General features: G+C 44.3%; 1 protein-coding gene across 1 annotated transcript in view; it reads left to right on the forward strand.

The window, feature by feature from the left end:
* Window positions 1-6,168: 6,168 nt before the first annotated feature.
* LOC135114078 (uncharacterized) overlaps window positions 6,169-23,295 on the forward strand; it is a 26,090-nt gene continuing 8,963 nt past the window's right edge. Inside the window, exons 1-3 of the mRNA XM_064029762.1 lie at window positions 6,169-6,324; window positions 16,859-16,943; window positions 21,768-21,861. Coding sequence (XP_063885832.1) covers window positions 16,859-16,943; window positions 21,768-21,861 — 179 coding nt within the window. The 5' untranslated portion in view covers window positions 6,169-6,324. The remainder of the gene's footprint in view (window positions 6,325-16,858; window positions 16,944-21,767; window positions 21,862-23,295) is intronic.

The following is a 23,295-nucleotide window of genomic DNA, read 5'->3' on the forward strand; positions in this document are numbered from 1 at the left end:
AGCATTCCTTTTAAGCCTTTCTCTGCCAGATAATTGTATCTATAATCACTTACAAATTTTTAGATATGCTTGGATTAGTTTCCTTAATACATCTGTAAGCTGGAAAGGACAAAATTAATCTTCTTTTTATCTTGTTTTGTCCATGCGAATATTTTACAATGCTTTCAATGCTACCAAAAGACAATCTCAAGAGTCAAAGGATTAAGGAGTGCAGTGTTAGTCAAGAAGGATTTGTGAAGTGATGTAACTATTGAGCCTCACTCACTTCTCTAGGCCATGGTCTGTTCGGAACCCCCGCGTTAGTAAGTGGATCAAGTCAGACATTGACAATATGTGACATTAAATACTTGTTCGATTTGTGGCGGTAAAAAGAAGATCAGCTTAGCGACGTTGACAATTTGCGAGAAGTTTTTTTTTTTTTTTTTTTTTTTTTTTTTTGACTTGTGATGGTAAGAAGTGGATCGACCCAGTGACATTCATAATATACAATTTTATAAGGACTTTATACTATATTTATTCGACTTGAGGTGGAAAGAAAAAGATCGACTGAATGACAATGACGATATACAACAATGTGTAATATTTCTAACTCCACTGATGGCATGTTTTTGCTCGACTTGTGCTGGCAAGAAGTGGATCGACCCAATGACATCCACAGTGCAAGACTTTATACTATATTTATTCGACCTGAGGCGGAGAGAAATAGATCGGCTCACTGACATTCACAATATACGGCGTTGTGCCATTATTTCTCCGACCTCAGCTGGAAATAAGATAGGCCTAACAAAACCCGCAATATACGACATTATGTTTTATTTATTCTAAGATAGACTGCGTAGTTAATATTCTTTTTCCAACCTGAACGCACTAAAACGGCTCCCTGGTGCTTGGTGACTGAGCGACGCTGAGACTTAAACTAATCCTGAAGAACGCGGTGACGTGCAGCAGGAGGAGCAGTCACTTGAAGACGCTACCAGGAGGGGGGAAAAAAAAGGCTCCCCTGATAAACACAAACGAATGGCCCAGATAATGGCGCTTCACTTAATGTGGCGGACAGCGGGAAGATGAAGTAGGTTGGGTACGTCACTGGCAGAGTAAGAAGAATATAAAGCCAAGGAGAGTGTTTTGAATACCCCTCTCGTTTTCATCTAAGTATTCAAGTTTTTCGGTCCGCAAAAAATAAGCAACTAGAATGCCGAAGAAAATAAAGCAAGATGCAAAACAACTTTTTCTTGTTAGTAATTCAGGCACGTAATCAAATGGACGGAGTCATAAAGTATCCTCATGGAAAGCATTGCAATTAAGGATCGTAAGTGCGAAGCGAGGCAGGCTGAGGACCGGTTATGTGCCTTGGGCCGATCAGACCAGGCGGGGAGGCAGAGCAGGCTGGAAGGAAGGCAGGCTGGCAGGCAGGCAGGCAGGCAGGCCAGGGCCAAGCCTCCATAACCACGCAGGTCACGGCCACACCTCAGTCCTCGCCAGGCAGGTCATGGCCGTGATCTCTGTTATTCTTGTAGCCATCACCTTCACCGTCACCATCACTGCTCGCACCGCCATCTGCATGCAATAGCCAGCGTCACCATAACTGCGACCGGCATTCCGACCACTTCCAAACTACAGTTACTAATACCACTACGTGTTATGAGAGCCACTAGTTGGACTACTTCACCCCTATTACTACTACTGCTGCCACCACAACCACTATCACTATTACGGATAATAAAAGTCTCTAGCACCGCTGTTGCTTTTTATCTCTACTACCGCTCTATCCCCCTACTACTACTGCTACTACTACTGCTACTACTACTACTACTACTACTACTACTACTACTACTACTACGACTACTACGACTACTACTACTACTACTACTACTACTACTACTACTACTACTAGTACGTACTATCACCACCACCACCACCACCACCACCACCACCAACAACAACAACAACAACAACAACAACAACAGCAGCAGCAGCAGCAGCAGTGAATAGGAAAATTTGTAGGCGGACATGTGCCAATAAAAGTCAGGGTGAGAGTCCTGGGCCGGGCAGGAATCAGGTCCTGTTTATTCACTTTGTAAACATATTTTTGAAAAGTCCGGTTCGCTCTCCCTCAGTCGAGGCGACAATGATCCCCGTACAAGGAATATTGAGTGGACTTATTGTGCTCGACGAATGGAGGAATCATGCTAATCCTCTCGGCAAAAACAAGCGTCTTTAATGTTCGGTGATGTGATCTTGTTATACTGACATTCCACGGTATTCATAAAACAACGCTAATCTGGCGCTTGCTTTGACAGCCGCGTCACGTCCCGCCCCATAACTCGCCATGTATAATTCCAGCGGAGCCAAGACTCAAGTGGCGGGCCAGGCGCGCCTTCCACCGGGCGAGTCTGGCAGCTTTGTGTCCACCAGTGCCGCCACACAGGGAAGTTGATGGGTCCCCTCGTCCCGCCTCGCCTCGCTGAGGATAGGAAACCGCAAATTTTGCAGGCGAATTTTCCTGTTGTTACCGCGCGGATGATGGCGCTTCATGTCTTGTTTTTGGCTGCTGGTCTTTATGAATCAGAAATGCAGGTTAATGTTGTACTCTGTTAAATTTAAAGTCTTTTTTCAATACTCACCTGCAGAACACTTTATTGCTTCAACAAGCAAAGTTCTTACTATTCTGGTCATGAAGTAGAGTCTAAGATGATTGCGATTACCTCACGCAGTGCGTCACAATAAGTGTTGGGTTTTAAAAAAGGTCCAAAAGGAAATCGAGAGTGACGGTGACCTTGCAGGCGACGCCACCACCGAGGTCCTTGAGCCCGAAGGTGGAGTGAACACCACCGTGGTTACTTGAAGTTCAACAACCTGCTCCCCCAGCGGGCTCCTATTCCCCCCCAGTCCCCTCGGCCCTTCCATGGAGGGAGCAACGCCTTACTCCAGTTCTTGACCCCTGGTGGTCCACGCCTTTAAGACGCACCACCCCTGCTGGCCCGCCGGCACTGCTGCCTGGCGCGGCCCAAGCCTCGGTCCTTCATACTCGTTTACTAGCCAGTGCTTGCTGCTCAGTCCAGTCAGTCAGTTAGGTTCATCAGTAATCCATTTGACATGAAATCGATGCCTCACTTCATTGATTTAAATCGCAATTTTTGTGTACGATTATTCTCACCATAAATATTCGCTCACCATTCTAGCACCTGCAGAGTGTTGGGAACTGGATTTTTTTGCCGATGGGCGTGGCGGCGCGGCTGCCCCGCTGGGTGTGTGATGGATGAGGTGGTGTATTGGATGATGGCTGCCTCACTGTATTAAAATCCGTTTAGAGTCTGGGCGGCGATGTGTCGTGCGTCACGCTGTTTTAATGGCTTCTTTGTCCGTAACATAATGTGAACATGTGGCTGGTGTTAGATAGTGATCCACAGTGACTGTACACTAACCTGCTGTGATCATGTGGGACTATTGAAGGTTTATCCCACTGAATATTAATGAAACTTTGGCAATTTTTACCGAGCATAAACTAAACTACATACTTATATAATTGCTTGTATTGCCATCGTGTCTGTGGCACTAATATTAAACTTCCTTATTTTCCATTCTCTAGTTACACTGAAATCACTCTTGTCCTCTCGCTGTGTTTACGTAAAGAAAACAAAGGATAAATATTGCCGTGAGTGTTATCTTTCTAAATTTTAATGTAAGTCAGTACAAAACATTTTTATTAAGTTGACAGGAAACCGTGGCAGCGGCAGAGGCTAAGGGAGATTTACAACAAGGGAGTGTTTCTGAGGACAGCATTGCCCCCCGCTGCCAATACTTCAATGGCCACACCCGCTCATGAGAAAACTTCAGAAAAAAAGAAAATGACAACTCAAACCACACGTCCTTTATCGGAGTAGTTAACCCTTACAGGAGGAAGCGTCCACGTGTGGATTCTGAGTTACCACTTTACATTCCTCCAGCCTCCCATGTTGGCCACTTATCAAAAAGGCCCCTTAAGGAAGATTGTACAGCTGGGTGTGTTGTCCGCCAAATGGCCCAGCCTGGATTCAAACCCAGCCCAGTGGATTCAGGTCCAAAATTACCTGCCAGTTATCAAAATGAGGCTTATAAAATTTCACGCCCAACAGGATAAGATTTTTCGGTCCAGATTACACGTTTTAAGTAAGAGTGTGTATATTTTGACAACACCCGGTCTTTCTGTGCCATCGCCGCGTTGTTGACGGAGCCGTAAAAAAGTTATGGTTTAGTGGGCACCGGGGAAGAGTTTCAAGCCGTAAACCTTGAACTTGTGTGTGTGTGTGTGTGTGTGTGTGTGTGTGTGTGTGTGTGTGTGTGTGTGTGTTTGGAGAGTAAAAACGTTTCTTTGCTCTTCTCATGTACTAATACTTGTATATTTTAGCACCCACACTCTTGCAGTAATATTAGTCTCCATTATTTCAATCTTCACCTTTTACCAACGTGTCCTGCGCCTTCCCCGCTGCAGGAACACGATCATAAACTTTTTCTCCTCTTCCCTCCTCCTTTCGCTCATTTTCCGTTCCCACCTAATTGTCTTCCCAAGGTCTGTATTCTGAAACACTTTGGGCTTTCATCACGTCTATTTTCAAAGTTTATAGAGATGATTAGTCCGGCTCTCATGGGTGTTTTATCTTCCTTGATGGTGCAAAATATACCTTAAAATCTACGCTAAACTATCACAAGAATCATGAAGACACACTTGAAAACCGTAACAGCTTCATTAGTGCCTGTTAAAAGCTACCAAGATTAGAAGACGTCGAAGCGCTTAAGAATATGGACCTTACACTTCACCTTGTACTAACTTCTCTTCCCTTAGCGTCCCTGCCACTGGCCTTGAGAACCGCTAAGACATCTTCATCAGGCGTATAACAAGCATGGCCTGCAAGCCTTAACAGGAACGGCCTGCAGGAACAACAGAAACATGACGCGGCAGTTGGTCCAGCGGATAACATCAACAACAGCAACACCCGCCAATGCTCATGACGTCACTTGCGGGAAAAGAAAAAGGAAAGCGAGGCGTGGATAGACGCGTGGTTCAGAGAGTCCTTTGCTGTGGTGTTGGTGTTGCAGATCCGGTAACATTACGTGCAGGAAAGTCTAGGAAAATGGAAATGGAAATGCTTTAGGAAATATAGGTGAATGACTCCTGACGGCGCTGAAATCTTGAAACTGAGTGTTGAGAGTACTTTTGAACATAAGCAACTGAAATCGGCTGAATTATCAGTACTGAGAATAGTTTTGGCAAAAATTAGTAATCCGTAGGTTAGTAAAATAATCATGGAAATAATGCGATGTCACAAATATGGGCTTTGAAAGTTGAAGAAAAAAGAGGAATAATTGAAATAAAAACCATGCCACTAATATCATGGGTCTGTAAGTTGAAAGAAGAATAATAAGAAATATAAGTGTCACTAATGTAAATGAATTTTGAAGAAAGTTGAAGAAAAAAAGTGCGAGTCTTTCTTCGGCATCATGTTAGTCGTGACGTGGAGCTCCTCGGCCTCCCGAATAGGCGTGAAGAACACCCACCACACCCCGGGGGCAGTGGAGCAGTGAAAGCAGGGGTGTAGCAGGGTCATAATTGGGTCAAGTCACCACTTTCTCTCTCTCTCTCTCTCTCTCTCTCTCTCTCTCTCTCTCTCTCTCTCTCTCTCTCTCTCTCTCTCTCTCTCTCTCTCTCTCTCTCTCTCTCTCTCTCTCTCTCTCTCTCTCTCTCTCTCTCTCTCTCTCTCTCTCTCTCTCTCTCTCTCTCTTATCGTTAAACGTTGGTGCTCTACTTATATTCGGTCAAAGACTAGCCAGGTTATCTTTTATATAACTTATATAATAACATATATTACCACAAATTTTTTGCGGCACTAATAGTATATTTTCTTATTTCTTAATTCTCTCGTCACATTAAAATCACTGTTATCCTCCCTGTCCTATTGTTTGGCCATCAATAAAGCTACCGGTACCATGGCAGGCTCCACAACATTTTCTCATACCAGCACACCGATATTCACTTCCTACTTGAATCTAAATTGTTTTGGACCCGCGCACGGCCTATTGTCGGCCTCTTCCTGCTCCCTGCAGGTGGATAGCGGCCATGAACCTCGGGGTGGACGAGCGTCCCCAGTAAGGAGGTGGGTCTCGCCGCCCCCCAAAAGATGCGCTGCGGCCCCCGACACCCGCGACCTCAGCGTCCCTCGCGCATCTGGCACCACCGAGGGCGACGGTTATAAAGGATGGTGAGAGAGACTCCGCAGTCCTTGGCCAGTGCGCGTTGCGTCGCGTGTCTCTTGTCTCTCCCGCGCTACCTGCTCACATTTCGGACAGGTAAGAACTTATCCTTCAGTTTATACACGTGTACTTTTACATATCTTATTATTTATATGTTGCTTTTACTTTATTTATGTATACTATGTCTTCTGGTGAAATGTTCTGTGGCACTCGTCTTCGCTGGAAACCTTTGTGGTCCTCTTTGGTTTGGTTCAGCAAACAGGAGATAGAAATAGATAGTGATTGATTCGTGCATCTTCCACTCACCCATTCAAGTACTTACCTGTATCAGCCCTCCACATGTCATTGGTGGAGCAGAATTAAAGCTGTGACGTACTCCTGTCAGCATATATGTTTTTAAATTAGATCATAATTTACATTTTTCTAATCGTGGGAAAAGAAGATGCTCCTCATTCGACACACCGCTCATTACCAGGATGCGTGAGGAGCGGGCTCGACTTGAAAACAGATTGCAAGGTATCTTAGCAACAACACGTGAGTCAGACCTCAAGGTCGACGCTTAGTCTACAAAACCCCCTGATATTAAAGGTCGCTCTAGGAAAGCAAGGTAACGCAGAAAATGTACAGAGTGAATGAATATTCCTTGAGAAATACAGGCCACTATACTGGAGGCCCACGTGATGTTATGTTTGTGGTTTTATTACTGTGAAATGTAAAAAAAAAAAAAAATAGCTGTTGAATCATACTTTTTTGTAACTTGGTAAGGAGTTCAATCGATGCCACACAAATGAGAATGAAATCTAAGGACAGTCTTAGGATAAAAATCTATTTGCCGTAGACCACATGACCATAAGTAACTCTTGCAGTAATTTACAATGCACGTAAGCTCAAAATAAGTCCTGTAACTTGTCAGCCATGGTGTAATATGAGACAAAAGATGCATCGTGAGAAGAGATTTTAGACGCTCACCCGCTCATTACTGTCCCTGTGGCAAGCACGCTGCGTCAGGAAGCTGTCCCGAGGTGGAAGTAGTTAACTGCTTGATTTGCATTATAATATAACTAATTGAAATATTCTCTTGCAAGCGAGGAGGTTAATATATTATGCTCTTGGGTTAAGAAGCTCCAAGCCTTGTATATATGACAAAGTTAATTATAGTAAGATAAATAGATAAGACGGAAAGCCGGCATCCGAACTGCGACTTCAGAGCAAAAAAAGATATAAAACTTGTCCTGGTTGAGGTTTGCTGGTACGGAGTTTACGAGACAGTTTTATCTCATGATTTATTGAACAAGATTGTCAGCGAGAATTTCCCATCAAGGAAGTCCGCGGAGGTGCTTCTGGGCCATCATCATCACACCTTTGGTAATAAACAATTGGAGCCGTACCTCATAATATGTCATCTTCTGTCTCATTATGGATCTCTCATCATTAATATATTCCCTGCTAATCACCTCATTCGCTTAGTTGCTGCCTCTCATTACTGGGGTGTGGGAGGGGGGGCTGCAGGCACACATACACACACACACACACACACACACTCACACACACACACACACACACACACACACACGCGCGAAGGAAGTTGCTACATTTGATCTGTTCGTCTCTTTCATTGCCGTGTATTACATTCACTTCACTTCACTTTTTACCCTCGCAACAGTTTCTTGTGTCTGTCTGTCTGTCTGTCTGTCTGACTGTTTGTCTGTCTGTCTGTCTGTCTCTCTGAGCTGTCTATCTGTCTGTCTGTGTTGTCTCTAATAATCTTACTTGTTTATTTTTTCCAGTGTATGTATCTAGACACACACACACACACTCTCTCTCTCTCTCTCTCTCTCTCTCTCTCTCTCTCTCTCTCTCTCTCTCTCCTCTCTCTCTCTCTCTCTCTCTCTCTCGTCGAGCCTTCAATCAGTGCTGCCCTGTCCGGTATTGATTACTTGACCACAGGGACACGTTACCTGCCACCCTTGCCAGGTATGCGCGGCCCGCCTCCTGACACTAGCCTGCTCTGCTCCCTGTTCGCTATGAGTGATGTTTGGCGCTCCTCCGCGACTATTAAATGCGCCGTCTTGCTTAGCTAATATTGGAACTGACAGGTAATGGTGTGTTTGCTCTTTGTGTGTGTGTTTGTGTGTGTGTGTGTGTGTGTGTGTGTGTGTGTGTGTGTGTGTGTGTGTGTAGGAGGTATGATGAGAGAAAGAGAAAGAGACGGACACGAGGGGAAACAGACAGACAGGCAGACAAACAGACAAACAAACAGAAAGAGATAGAGAGGAATATGTGAGAAGCAAATTTTGAAAAGCAGTGAGAAGTGAAACGGCAAAAAAAAACTTGATGTCATTAAGGGAACATGATAAGTTTGCACTGCCGGGACGCGCGTGTCCCGTTCCCTGCGCATTGCCTTGTCTGTTATCCGAACAATTGCAAAACAAGAGCTGCATAACACCATCCATCACCACCATTGGTTGCCGGCGTCCCCAAGGGGTGATCTGCAGACCTCATGCATACACAACGAGAACACTAGTCTTCCACACATCGACACATGCTACCCCTCCCTGCATCCCCCCCAACACACACACACACACACACACACAAACACACACACACTCCCCATCACCAAACACGGCAATCCAATATACATCCACCACTCTCTCGTTCCCACCGATCTGAAGCAGCGCCTAAAAACACACCAGGATCATACAAATCTTTTATCTTTCTCCTCACCAGCATTTGGTTCCCTCCGTACCAGGAAAAGAAAAAGAAAAAAAACGATAATCTTTCCTTATCCTGTTTTCTCTCTGCCTCTCTTCTTCGTCCTTCCCTGGACTCCCTCATCCTCATTAAAGTTTCATTTTCCTGGACGCATTCCTAGTCATCTCCCTTCCTGTTTATATATTAAGAGTCACCTCCAGCCTAGCTCAGCACTGCCCTGGCCGCTCCTCCCATGTCTATACTCAGTTTGACTCTGGAACTAATTACACATGCCCGCCTCCTCCTCCTCTCCCAGGCACGCAGGAAGGGCTTGGGTCACTTAAGGCAATCTTTACTTTCCTCGTTTCGGTAACCCTGACTCCCTCACTCCCCTACCAGCTTTAGTTCCAAGTACATACGTCTCTGCCTCTCCCTCTCTCTCTCTCTCTCTATGCCTTCGCCTCCCGCCCCGGCTTACTCATGTCCCCTGTAGCTGCCTGAGTTTTGCCTTGCTCACACGGCACTCAGCGTCTCCCATTTCCGCGTTGTTGATTTTTGTTTTACTGTTTCCCTTTCTCTGTATTTCTCTGCCTCTTTCTGTCTCTATCTGTCTTTGTCTCTCTGTCTCTCTGTCTCTCTGTCTCTCTCTCTCTCTCTCTCTCTCTCTCTCTCTCTCTCTCTCTCTCCTCTCTCTCTCTCTCTCTCTCTCTCTCTCTCTCTCTTAGTTTGCTCGGATTTCCTCTCCACCAATCACGTCTACCTCCTCCCTGTCCCTCTTCCCGACCTGCCCTCTCCACCTTTCCTCCTCCTCTCTCTCTCTCTCTCTCTCTCTCTCTCTCTCTCTCTCTCTCTCTCTCTCTCTCTCTCTCTCTCTCTCTCTCTCTCTCCTTTCCCTCGCGACAGCACTTCTCCACCAAAAAAGTTTTCTTTAGGTTTGCTGGGAAAAAATGTGATACGACTGTAAAGAATGTCTCTCTCTCTCTCTCTCTCTCTCTCTCTCTCTCTCTCTCTCTCTCTCTCTCTCTCTCTCTCTCTCTCTCTCTCTCTCTCTCTCTCTCTCTCTCTCTCTCTCTCGCTCGCTCTCTCCCTGATATATATCAATTATACATGTCTGTCTCTCGCGAACAGAATTATCCTTTTAAGTGTTTTTTTTTTTTATTGTCATTGCAAAGATATTCTTTGTAGATTTCCTTCTTTCAAAGCTGTCACCTTTTATAATTTTTCTCACTTTTACTGGCAAGATATCTCTATAAAAATATATTAGCCTCCAAAACCAGCCTCTTTCCTTGCCTGGTTGGAGAATAGATTTTTACACTCGTTATCAAATCGAATATAACCAAATAATATCGAGCCCAACATATACAGATTTTCCTTCTTGTTCTCACTCCTCCAGGTCAGAGTTGATTTATTCATAAACAACTAGTTTTTCCTCACCGCGGCTCATTACAGCCTAATTGGCCACTGGCGGAGCAGGAATCGCCCTGGACCTGTCGTGGCAGGGAATAGCGTCTATCCTTTACCGTCGGATAGGCGCTGAACACGACTGGAGGAGGCGGATTGACGACTTATTTCGTGTGTGTGTGTGTGTGTGTGTGTGTGTGTGTGTGGGCAAGGTCTCGGCTCCTCCCTGTCATGGTGGCTCTAATGATCAATGCTCTTCGACTCGTTAGACACGATTTGCGCCACTTGTTCTGCTGCATTGCTCATGTTTTCTCCTGTTTCGTGTTGTATGGCGGGTGGGGTGTGTCGTGCGGCGCCTCGCTCTGTTTCCCTTGGTTCTTGTGCGATTCTGTGCTTTAGTCTGTTCATTTTTGTAAAGTATTCTGTTCTTTATTTATATTTTTCTACTGTGTTTATATTTTTTTTCATCCACCTATGCTTATCCATTGAGAGAGAGAGAGATAGATAGATAGATAGATAGATAGATAGATAGATAGAGAGAGAGAGAGAGAGAGAGAGAGAGAGAGAGAGAGAGAGAGAGAGAGAGAGAGAGAGAGAGAGAGGAGAAGAATATACAGACAAACAGACAGGAAAAATACACTCAAATTATTTTTTTTCTTTGGTGCAGTACAGATGTTTCGCAAAAGCATGAAGTTTGTTGACGTTTGTGAGTAATACATCGAATATAGCACGTCTGTTCTGTAGCGCATTTCTGCATGTATGTATGTATGTATGTATGTATGTTGTATGTATGTATGTATGTATGCTATTACCTTTCTATAATTATCTCTTTCCTCGTGTTTTATGTAAGTGTGCACAGACAAAAAAGGTAGACAGGTAGACAGACAGACAGACAGACAAAGAAAGATACACACCAACGCACGTAAAGACACCTATAAATAAACACAAAATAGTGTGTCATTGCATCGTTTTTACCCTGAATCCATGCAAGTCCATCACAGTGACATGATGTTTACTAGAACACCTCACCAGCATACAAGGGAAGCAGGTGAATACCACACCGCAGCACCGTAAGGAGACCCAGATATTCATGGGGCAAAAAAAAAACCCTCCTGACCCTGGCCGGCATTTCCTCATTAACTTGGAAGAGGAGTTGGAGGAGGAGGAGGAAGGGGAGAAGAAGAGGGAGAAGAAAGAGGAGGAGGAGGAGAGACAGAACGAACACCTCGCTGGTTACATTCGTACTGCCAACCTGTCTCTCATTATCCATCGGGCCATCTGACGATTCTATTCTTGACAGTTCTATTGGTAACAGTTCTATTGGTGACAGTTCTGTTGCGGACAATTCTATTATGGGCAGTTTTTTTTTTCCTTTCCCTTATATCACTGACTCATCCATCACTGACAGTTTTATTCCTGATAATTCTATCGCTATCAGTTTTATCACAGACGGTTTTATCGCTCATAATTATATTCCTGTCAATCCTTCCTTCACAGTTCCATCGCCGACCAATCTATTCCTGGTAATTGTATCCTTGGCAAATGTATCCCTGGCAACTCTATCACTGACAGTTCTATCGCTGACGTTCGGATGTTGATGTTGATACAGTAATTACCCCTTTGATTGATGATATTATTTTATTTAGAGAAAGTAAGACCACAACCACTAAAGGGTTTGAACTACTAGACCACTTTTTTGTCTCCTGTTTACTTTAAAAATGACTCGCTAAACTGTCGCCACAGCACGTTACAAAACTATTATGGTCAGCAATCCAGAAGACGAGATGATTGAGACTGGAAGAAATTGATTTACAAATACAGTGGCAGATAACTGGAAGAGGCTTAGTAATCACGATAGTGCAGAGGTAGTAGGAACCTATAAAAGAAAATTAGATGTATGAACAGAGATAACAGGTGGGCTTGGATTTGTACGTTTTATACAGGCTTCCTACAACTTGCTTTACGTTATCATGCTCTCATGTTAGTCTTATTAAGGCGAGGGAACCATAGCAATAAAGAGAGACTGAAGGAAAAGAGTGGCATCCAAATAAGGCGAAGTCAAGGCAGGTATCAAGTGATGAGACGAGCGGGAAATCCCACGTGCACTCTCCCCCTCCTCCTCATCCTCCCTCTCTTTCTCCTCGTCTTACTCCTTACCTTTACCCGCTGAGTATCGGGCGATAACCTGCTTTCCCTTGTCTGCGGAGGTTCGGCTCGCCTATCGAAAGCCTACAATTACGGTACTGTTAGTCCTGGGATCGAATTAGGAACCTGTGTGTGTGTGTGTGATACCCTCTCGAGTCCTTACGGTGTTTTAGAAAGCCGCCCAAACGAAAGCGGGAACCGGCTAAACCACGTTGGATGAACTGACAGGGACGGTGGTTAGTGGAGGTATTATGATATTATTGCGGTTACCGAGAGAGAGAGAGAGAGAGAGAGAGAGAGAGAGAGAGAGAGAGGTGAGAGGGGAGACCAGGAAAGGACATTAGTGCGGCGAGAAGGAAAAGTAATGTGTCTTCCAAGGCAACAACTGTCCTCGTGTTATTGGTCGTTAAAGGCGCCGCCCTGCCGATACCATCTCCTAAAGCAGGTTTGGCCCGTGGGTTACACGTGTAACAAATCCATGTGTGGGATATCGGCGCCACTCCTTTGTCCGTCCATTACCAAATATCGCCCTGGAACTTTCTTCTCTCCCTAAAGTTTATCCTGGAAACGACCGTGTCAGGTGGTTGCCCTAAGTTTTCGCTACAAGTTTTCTGGAGAACCGGTCGTTGGCGGAATGTTTATTAAAAGACTTTCATTCTTTCCTCCGCATGTCACATTGTTCCTTACTCCGTCTGAAAATTAAAGGAGTGAGGAATATTGTTATCAGCGAGGCCGCTGGGGTAATATAGAGCTATAGTGAGGCTTGCTGCATGTTAATGGTGATGGGTGAGGGACTCTGGTCGAAGTTTACAAGTCCAACATTTAACCACGAAGCCACCCAGCGTATCCTCAAATATATATAAACCATCCATCGTTGCCAATTCTCCTCCTCGGAAAAAAAAAAAAAAAATTGATTATATTCCAATGGAATTTATAACCTTCCAGAAGTAGAGGAATAAAGAGATATGATTGAGTTTTGATTGGCTATAAAAAGAAAATAAATATACAGACAGATGAGGAAACTTAGTCCCTGAAAACTGCTTCGCTCATTTCAAAGTTCTCTTTTATATCCCCAGCTGCTCCTGACTTCATACAGACTTTTCATATATCTTTGTTCCTTTCGTATTTAATATACCTTCCATTTATTTTACTTCCTATAAACAGTTTAGCGCTATCACTCACTAAATTACTCCGTTTTCTCCAACTTTCTATTCCTTTGTTCTTCTTTCTTTCCCCTGCCTTTCCTATCTTCCTCCCTCTCCTTCCCTTCGGCTTTCACTGCAGGGGGAGCTGGCAGGGGTCAGGGGGATGAGTGACGAAGAACTAGGAAAGTGCATTCCTCTCCCTGACCCCTTCCTTTATCCGGGGAGATAAGCAGAGGGACGAGTTGGGAAGCAGGAGGAGGAGAGGAGGAAGCAAACGAAAGGAAAAAATGGAGGAGGAGAACGAGGCAGAGGAGAAGAAAGAGAATAAGGAGTGGGCGGAAAAAAAAAGGAAGAAAAAGAAGGCAGAGGAGAAGAAAGAGAATAAGGAGTAGAAAAGGGAAGAAAAGTGAGAAGGAGAATGGGAAGAACAAGAATAAGGAGGAGATGGAGGAGGAGGAAAACATGAACAAGAAAAAGAAGAATGAAAACGAGAAGGAGAAGAGGAAGGAGTAGTAGAAGGAGACAAAGACGAAAAAGAAAAAGAAAACAAGGAAGAGGAGGTAACAAGAACAGGAACAAGGAAAAGGAGAGGGAGGAAAAAGAAAGAGGAAGGAGGGGGAAAGAAAGGAGAAATGGAGAAGGTGAAAGATGACTGTGTAGGTGGCAAGGGAGGAAAAGTTAGTGTGTGTGTGTGTGTGTATGTGTGTGTGTGTGTGTGTGTGTGTGTGTGTCCTACCCTTCACGTGCCCTCCCACACCACCAACAAGTTATGATTTACAGCCCCCTGGAAGTGACCAACCCAACACAAAGGTTTATCTGTCTTCCCGTCTTTTCTTTTTTTCTTTTTTTTTCTTTACTGCCGAGTATACAAACGTTTTTATGAACCTGTCCAGTTACTACTTTCCTTTTCTTATGGTTTTGTATTTCGTGTCTTTTCATTAGAACCTGTTTTGTTATTTTTCCTTTTTTATCCAAGGAAATATTTATGCATCCCATTAATTCCAACATTTTTCCTGCACGTCAGGTTATATAAATGCAGTAAATTGTTGCCTCTAACCCCGCCGCATATAATTATCACTGGGAGATGTGGATAATTACCTGTCATTAGGGAAGCATATTATCTACCCCAGATTTTTTTCTCACTTTACGAGGGGAACATCCATATGCGAGGCCGTGCTAGTCTCCCGTGACCTTTAGAACACAGAGCGGTGAAGCGAACAGAGGCAGGAGCGGGAGCGGGGATGGACATTCACAGGGCTTGCAAATGGAATACAGTCCGGGATATGATCGGAGGCAGCAGGGAGAGAGCGAGAGAGAATAGCGGAGGCGGGTTATAGGCGCTACAACAAACGCTGCAACAAACACAGCTTTATTGAGTCCCGCGTAGCTAGTTCACGACAAGACTTCGATCGACCTACTTCCATTTTGATCTCCCAGCGATTCAAGTAAAGGAGGCCCCGCTTGTCTCGCTGTTGCCGGAGCCGTGCAGAGAGTGCCAGGCGAGGATGGCAGCTTGTCGGCGATGACTGTTAGTGTGGGAGAGAATGATGAAGGTGACGGTTACTGGCCGTTTCCAGTGATCGGAGGGACTGGTGCATCAGTTAGCGGAATGAACGTTGATGTGGCTGCCTGTTACGTCTTCGCTTTACGGGCCGAATGGAAACAGTTATGGTCAGTTAGTGCGCCGAAAGAGGCAGATAGAGAATAGTTACTCCTGCTACGAGCTGCCTGGGAAGCGTCCATAGCGATGCACTGAAAATGTTTCCTGAATCGAAGGGAAAGATATGGGTCAGTAAGACAAAGGAAAGAGATGGTGCATGTACTTTTCTATCTGGCTTTTATTAGGCTTTTAGAATGCGTCGTTTTCCTAACTTTGCTCTCATTGAACTTGCGTATTTGAGTTGCACATACACGCAGATACACACATACATCCACAAATCCACCCACCCACACATACACACAAACACACACACACAAACAAACAAACACACATACACACTTATTCCATTCCTTATACATTTCCCTAAAACAAATCTCCCTTCCTCTCCTCTTTTCCTTTCCCATCCCCCTTCCCTTAATCCTCACCCCTCTCCCTCTCCTTCCCCCGTCCCCTCTCCTTTCCTCTCTCCCTTAATCCATACACAACGACACTGACCCTAGAATTAATTTTGTATTCCTACTACTCAGCCTTTCCGTGTTTACCAGATGGAACCGTTCGCTGCCTTGCAAGGTCAACCGGTTTTATTTTGTGTGTGTGTGTGTGTGTGTGTGTGTGTGTGTGTGTGTGTGTGTGTGTGTGTGCATCCACCCATGGGTCGCATCAACTACCTACGTTAAGTCTTATCACACACATTCGCGCTTACATTGAGTGACACACGCATAAAAGCTCCCGCACTGATGATGACACTGAGCGGAAGCACACTCGCGGCCCCATTACAGCACCCGCAAAAAAAGACTAATGTTTCCAGATCTTATCTCCGCCTGGCTGCTACTCGAGCCCCTAATGGTCGCATCCGGGAACCTGTGAAAGGCCGGTGTGCGGGGAGGGAAGGTGGCTAGACTCGCCTGTCTCGACCCGCCTTGTTTCAGTGTGGGGTTCACTGACTGGCTGCTAATGTCGTGTGTGTTCGTGTGTGTGTGTGTGTGTGTGTGTGTGTGTGTGTGTGTGTGTGTGTGTGTGTGTGTGTGAGACGGGGAGAGAGGGAGAGGGAGAGAATATTCTTTAACTAACTACATATCACTCGGTTTTATGGATCACGATTCAAATAAAAGTTAGTTTGGAAAGAGTAATAGTGCCTCCTGGTGTTATCGCGCCATGCATCATAAATAACTCCTCTCTCTGGAAGGCTTCGCAGGTGTCTCGGAGGTTCTAAGTTATCCAGCATAATAACAAGTCTGAGTGGAGTTGACTTGTTGCCTTCCTGGAAATTCTTTTCAAGTTTGTTATGAAATGTCAGGGAGAAAGCACACACACACACACACACACACACACACATGCACACACTCACACTCACACACACACACACACACACACACACACACACACACACACACACACACACACACACACACACACACACACACACAGACCAAGAAACAAGTTTATACAGAAGAATACCTTTCCAAGTCTAAATCTTTACGCATAAATGGCCATGTATGTTTCCACAAGTCTCAATGTATCATGTAATGTATCAAGTAAATTTGCATTCCTCGTCTTCCATAACTCATGTCAACCGTCTCTCCCCCAGATGGGTGCCACACAGTGCTGGATCGTCGTGCTGGCGGTCGTGTTGGGTGCGACAGCCGTTCTTGCCGCCATTCCAGGACCTAAGAGTACGTGACAACTTTCCACCCTTTGACCCATTCATCACATTCCTCAGCGCCAGCCACAGGAGCTATTCACCTCCCCGCCTTTTAGCAGCCGCCTCTCTCAGCATACTAACGCTTTGTGAGAGACACACTAACATTCTTATGATTCCGAACAACAACACCGCCACACATGCCAGTCATTCACCTCATGAACACACCAGCCATCAGTGCTTTTCTTTACTAACACACACACACACAAGGAAAAGTTGAGGAAGCGGTACTTAGGGCATTGGCTTCTATATGCTACACACACACACATACACACGTTTCACGCAGGCATGCATTTACTGTAGTTTTCCAGCGGTATCAGGGCGTCACGTGGTTATTACTTCCACGCAGTGACAGTGAAAACGGAAGTGTCTGCAGCACTGCACTGCAACACAGCATAGAGTGTGCCTGTGCCATATCCCAACACCCATTACTGCACACCACAAGGACTCCTATCTTTTCGCTACACCCACGACCACACACACACACACACACACACACACACACACACACACACACACACACACACACACACACACACACACACACGCGCACACATACACACACACACACACACACACACACACACACACACACACACACACACACACACACACACACACACACACACACACTCACTTTCCTCACCCAAAGCTACGAATGTGGTTTCTCGTCTCACGTCACTTCACGGAAAACCACAATTTCCTGAGCTACGTTATTACTCATTTTTTTTTTCTCACTCTCTACATATTCCCTCTTTCTACTTTCACTGACTTTCACACATTTTCCCTTGTCATCAATGTATAGCTCATCACTCATCATCACACTATTTTTTCTTCTTTTTTTTTCTGATGTCACTCTCGAACACTTCAAGGCAGCTTTCAGTTCATGACCATTACGTTCACATTTTCAGAAGTCTCAGGACAGTATTCCGACACATTTCGTCGCTTTTATCTCTCCATTTAACTGGCGGTTCTGGAAGTTATTGAGGATTTTAAAGGTGTTTTTGTGGGTCTAGTGGTAGTTTGATAATAATTCTGTACCGTAAAATAAAAAGAAAAAAAAAGCTCATGAGAACACTACTAAAAACTTCCTTGGTCTTTGAAGATATTCCTTGTGAAAGAGCAAAAGCATTTAAGAATACAACTCTCAGCCACATGAAGGAAACACAATACACACGTCCTGTCCCCTTCCCGTGCTTTGGTCAATGGTCTCTCATACAAACCTAACCACCTCTCAGCCCATTTCCATATCCCGTTGCCTTTCCTCTAGGCTCACCTTCCCTCAGGTGTACGAGCCAACACTTCTTTTTTTTTTTCTTTCACGTGCTTTCATTCAACTTTGACCTTTCGGTTTTACTGATGCAAGGAGGGCGTGCTTGTCCTCACGCCTTCCCCCTGCATTGTTTATTTATCTTTCCCTCTGGGCCCCTCCACTCCACTGTTGCTTCTTCTCACGGCAGCGGGGGGGGAGGGAGGCAGAGGAGGGGTCTTGTCATTCAGTTACCGCCGGTCCAGTTGTGTTAAGGCATGCGTGAAAACATTTACTTGATGGACTGGAAGTGGTTCGTGAGTGTTTGTAGTGGAGGCTGGAGGCGCTGCGGGAGTATTGTGTTCCTTGGTGTTGAAGAGTCGAGCGTCGCAGGCTGTACTAGTGTCCTCCTCTTTAGCTGTCCTGGCAGTGCTTGTGTGTGTGTGCTGTTGGGGAGGGGACATGGTGTGTTGAAGGCTTGTGTGTTGTTTGTGGTGCTCTTGCCAGATGGCTTGTGTAGATCTTGTGTTATTTATTTATTTATTTATTTATTTATTTGTTTTTGTTATTTTGTCTGTTCTTGTAATTCTGAATGTTTGTTTGCCTGCACCTGTTTCTCTGTTTCTCTTTAAGGTTTGTGCGTTATTGCTTCTTGAATTAGCTTGTGTTTAGTGACTAGTATTTCTCTCTCTCTCTCTCTCTCTCTCTCTCTAAATCCTATTCATGCATCCCAAGATTTCTTTCCCTCTCCTTTAAGCAACATTATCTGAAAAAAAAAAAACGCCTGAGGGAGAACATTTGTCAACTGAGCGCTTATTTGGATTTGCTCAAAGAAACAGAGAGATAGACAGAGAGACAGACGAACACAAACTGGAAAGATAAGCTCACACACACACACACACACACACACACACACACACACACACACACGTAGCGAGGCATATTTTATAGTATGATTGTCTCACCCTTCGTGTCTTCTTGTATCTATCACCTGCCTAATGGTTACCTTGTGCCTCCCGCGCTTCCTGTGGGGGGCTCTAGGATGATGAGAGGGGCGGGAGGGCGAGGTGAAGAAGGCGATCATCGTCCTCGTCCTTCAAACCAACCCTTCAGAGTTTAGACCCCCATAAGGACTATTTTCAACAGACCACATAGATGAATAGTCGGTTTCTCGCGTTTGGTCCATAAACGATGCAGAATATTTGTTAGTTCTTTGTCTGCTGTTTGGTGCATATTTTCCTAATTACTAATCACTCTAAGACGTCTTTACTTGTTCTACTGCCACCTTTAATCTTCAAACTGGGTAGAAAATGCAAAATTTTATCTTTTTTCTTTCCCTTCTTTCTTGTAGATGCTTATAAAGATTTCATGCATTACTTCTGGTGCTGTTCATTGTTTCGTATCGCAGTGAATGGGTTAATCAAATTCTCACTAGAAGCAAGAAAATGCCCTTGGAAATTCCCAGTATTTTTCTTGTGCACCTGGCCTAGAGAACACGCAGAATATTTATTAAACTATCACTAAAATCAAGAAAATACGCTTAAAGATTCCCAGTATTTTTTTTTTTTTTATGTATTTGGGCCATAGGCGATGTAGGTCTTTGTTAAACTATCGCAAAAACCAATAAAATACCCTTGGAAATGCCCAGTAACTTCCACTACACACTGTTAAAAGTAGTCGAGAAAAGTCGGTGGAGTGTTTCAGAATACGGTCCAATCTGGTACCAATTCCTGCCGCCGGGGGACACCAGGGGACGACTCCTACGTTGTGTTCCTGATGGCTTTGGATTGCTTTGTGTACCTAATCTTCCGTCTGTTAACTTTCGCCTACCGGATTCTTCTCCTGCTTTGTCCTTCCCTTGCTCAATTTTACTTTTTTTTCTTCTTTGTCTTTTCTCGTTTTGTTAATAGGTGACCTACTGAGTTTCCTTTGTATTGTTGAAGGATAATGTTTTTTTTTTTTTGAGGGTTTTTAGTATTTTATGAGTGTTTATTTTTTGGTTAGTTGATAAATATTTCTTATTCTGTAGGAGTTTTAAGCATAATTGTTTTACTGTGTTCATTTCATATTTCGTTGCTTTCATCTTAATTGTTTTTTTTTTTTTTGTTTTCTTATCTGAATACCTTCATAACTTGCTTCTCTTGCTGCTCCCTCTCATTTCACCTTCACGAGTTGAATACATTAAGCCGTAGTTCACCTTCACTTTCTGGTATTTTATTTTATTTTTCAACATTTTCCTTGTCTTTTACTCTTTTATGGTATATTTTTACTTCACTTGTTATTTAATTTCTTTCTCTCTCTTCTTTACACCGAGTTCTATTTTTTTTTTTTTTAGACCTTGGCATAAACAACAGTTCATCATCGATGCTTTTATTCAGAATTGTTTGTTTGTTGTGTGTATGGACATTGTGACGTTGTTTTACTAACTGGTCTGTGTTTGTTTGTAAATATATTCGTCATTTGTGTGTGCAGATTTGCTTTGGCAGTGTGTGTGTGTGTGTGTGTGTGTGTGTGTGTGTGTGTGTGTGTGTGTGTGTGTGTGTGTAGACGAGGGGAAGCAAATACCTCTTCCCTTTGTCTCTCTCCCCTTTCTCAAACAGATTACTGCGGACAAACTAAAGGATAAAACAACACTAAAATTTACATTGTAGTGGCTCACCTAACTAACTTGTTTACTTCGCGTTCATACTGCACGGCTGGATGAAAAAGAATTAAAGGCTGGAACAAGAAAAAATAAAAACAGTTGAAACTCTGCCACATTAAAAGATTTTTGCATACCTGGGTCGTAAATTTTCGGGAAGGAATGTTTCTTCTTAATAATCCTTGATGGGGAGGGACAGAGAATGTAAAGATCGCGGTCAAGGGAACTGAAAACAGTGACGGAAATATTAAAGCCAACTGACAACATGAAATAAAGTGAAAGTGTCAGTCAATTTAGCCATAAGTTACCTGACCCTTTCCCTCTCTCTCTCTCTCTCTCTCTCTCTCTCTCTCTCTCTCTCTCTCTCTCTCTCTCTCTCTCTCTCTCTCTCTCTCTCTCTCTCTCTCTCGTGTGTGTGTGCGTGTGTGTGGGGATGTGTGTGTCTGTGAGTTGTCTTAGTCATCACAATCTTGATAAAAGGAAGAAAATTATTGTTTTTATTTTTCTTCTTTTATTTTGTCAGGATGTTGTCCTCAACTATTTGGGAGCCTTGAGAGAATGTGTGTGTGTGTGTGTGTGTGTGTGTGTGTGTGTGTGTGTGTGTGTGTGTGTGTGTGTGTGTGTGTGTGTGTGTGTGTGTGTGTTTGTATGTGTGTGTATTTGTTTGTATGATCTCCTTCCTAGCATATTTGATACTACACGATTTTCAATGTATAAATGAACCTCACTTAACGTAACTTCCCCTAAAACTAAGCACAAGGGAAGAGTTATACGCGGATAGAACTCCCGTCAATAAGATAAGTCTGAGATACGGTGACCAAGTGTCGCTCTAATAGGAACTGGTATGAGTAATGGGCGAGTGAACCCACTGATCTGACTTGCATCTTTCTTCTCCACGCATCCCACAGACATGCGCTACCCTGACAACATCGTGGAGCCCAAGGTGAAGTGCGTAAAGGAGGGCAGCTTCCCCCACCCTAGGAATTGCAGCTGGTATTACAGGTGGGTGGATGGGTGGAGAGTGGTGGAAGTAATTCGTGGAGATGAGTCTGTAAGTGTGAGTGGAGGTGGAAGTGGAAGAAAGAAGAGGGTGGGTGAGGAGGAGGTTGCGTTTAGGTGCTGGGTGGAGGAGGATATGGCTTTTGGAAAGAGGAAGATGAGGACAAAGTGGTGGTGGTGATGGGTGGTGGTGGTGGTTGGGGAGGAGAGTTGAGTGGCTGGTATAATGGCTCAAGATGATGGTGTCAGAAAAGAGGACGGGACAGAATGGTGTTCTTGTTAGTCACAGATTTACTTTCTGCCATATTACATGAGACGTGGAACACACACACACACACACACACACACACACACACACACACACACGTCCTCATAATATATTTGCATCGCCAAAATTCAGGCGAACTTTTCCCAAAATTTATCCTCCAACAGGAAACGAAACATTATGGGAGTCGTTGCGAGATCTTTTTCCTTGTTTGTTCTTGGCTTTCCCCTTATTTTCCCCTTTAATTCATGCGAGAAAGAACGGAGAGTGTTGTATAGGCGTGAGCATCGTGGCTGGCTAACTGGTGGCGAGTAAGCAGAACGAAGAAAAGAATGAGGAACAGGTTCATACTCTTAGGCGTGCACGAGTAGAGGTCCATTGCGTCCCGCTGAGAGGAGGGAGCACTGCCCGGCCCGACCCACACGTCCGGCGCATCACAACCAGGGTCTGTCAAAGCCTCTCAGTCCCACCAGTGCAATATGAATCTTCCACATAAGAACTTAGGGGAGTTTCTTTGTTGTGGCGAGACTGAATGTGTTGCAGGAAGGGGAAAGTTTGCTGAGCTCGCGTTCTTAAAGTATTCTGATGCAACTTTATGTACAGTATCTATTATTAGCTGAGTATTCAGAAGCAGTCACTCTGAGAATCTTTACAGTGTAACCGAACCCAAAGACAAATTAATTTCTACCTTAATTTACGAGCTGGAAACACACACACACACACACACACACACACACACACACACACACACACACACACACACACACACACACACACACACACACACACACTTACAGATGCAGCAGGTTGGCCTCGTATCTCATTGATCACCTTTGCCGCGGCGACAAATGTCTAACAGGTTTGATTTACAATTGAGGTAAAATTGCATCCCATAAACTCAGCCAAATATACACCGTCCTTTTTTAACTTTTTTTTTTTTCACATTCCTCAAGATTTCATTCCGATTTCACTCAAAGCACGTATACCGCGGCGCCTCGCTACATGATGAAAGCGGGAAAAAAAAGGAGCATGCAACATTTTCTAACGGGATGGATCTGCTGTCGTCCGGAAGGCCAACTGGACACCTCGCTCTCGCATGTTTAATAGCACATATATCAGAGCCACCTGCACACATCCACACAGGGCAGCCTGCTTACTTTTCCCTTCATTTA

This window comes from Scylla paramamosain, chromosome 2, assembly GCF_035594125.1.
Source record: "Scylla paramamosain isolate STU-SP2022 chromosome 2, ASM3559412v1, whole genome shotgun sequence".
NCBI lineage: Eukaryota > Metazoa > Arthropoda > Malacostraca > Decapoda > Portunidae > Scylla > Scylla paramamosain.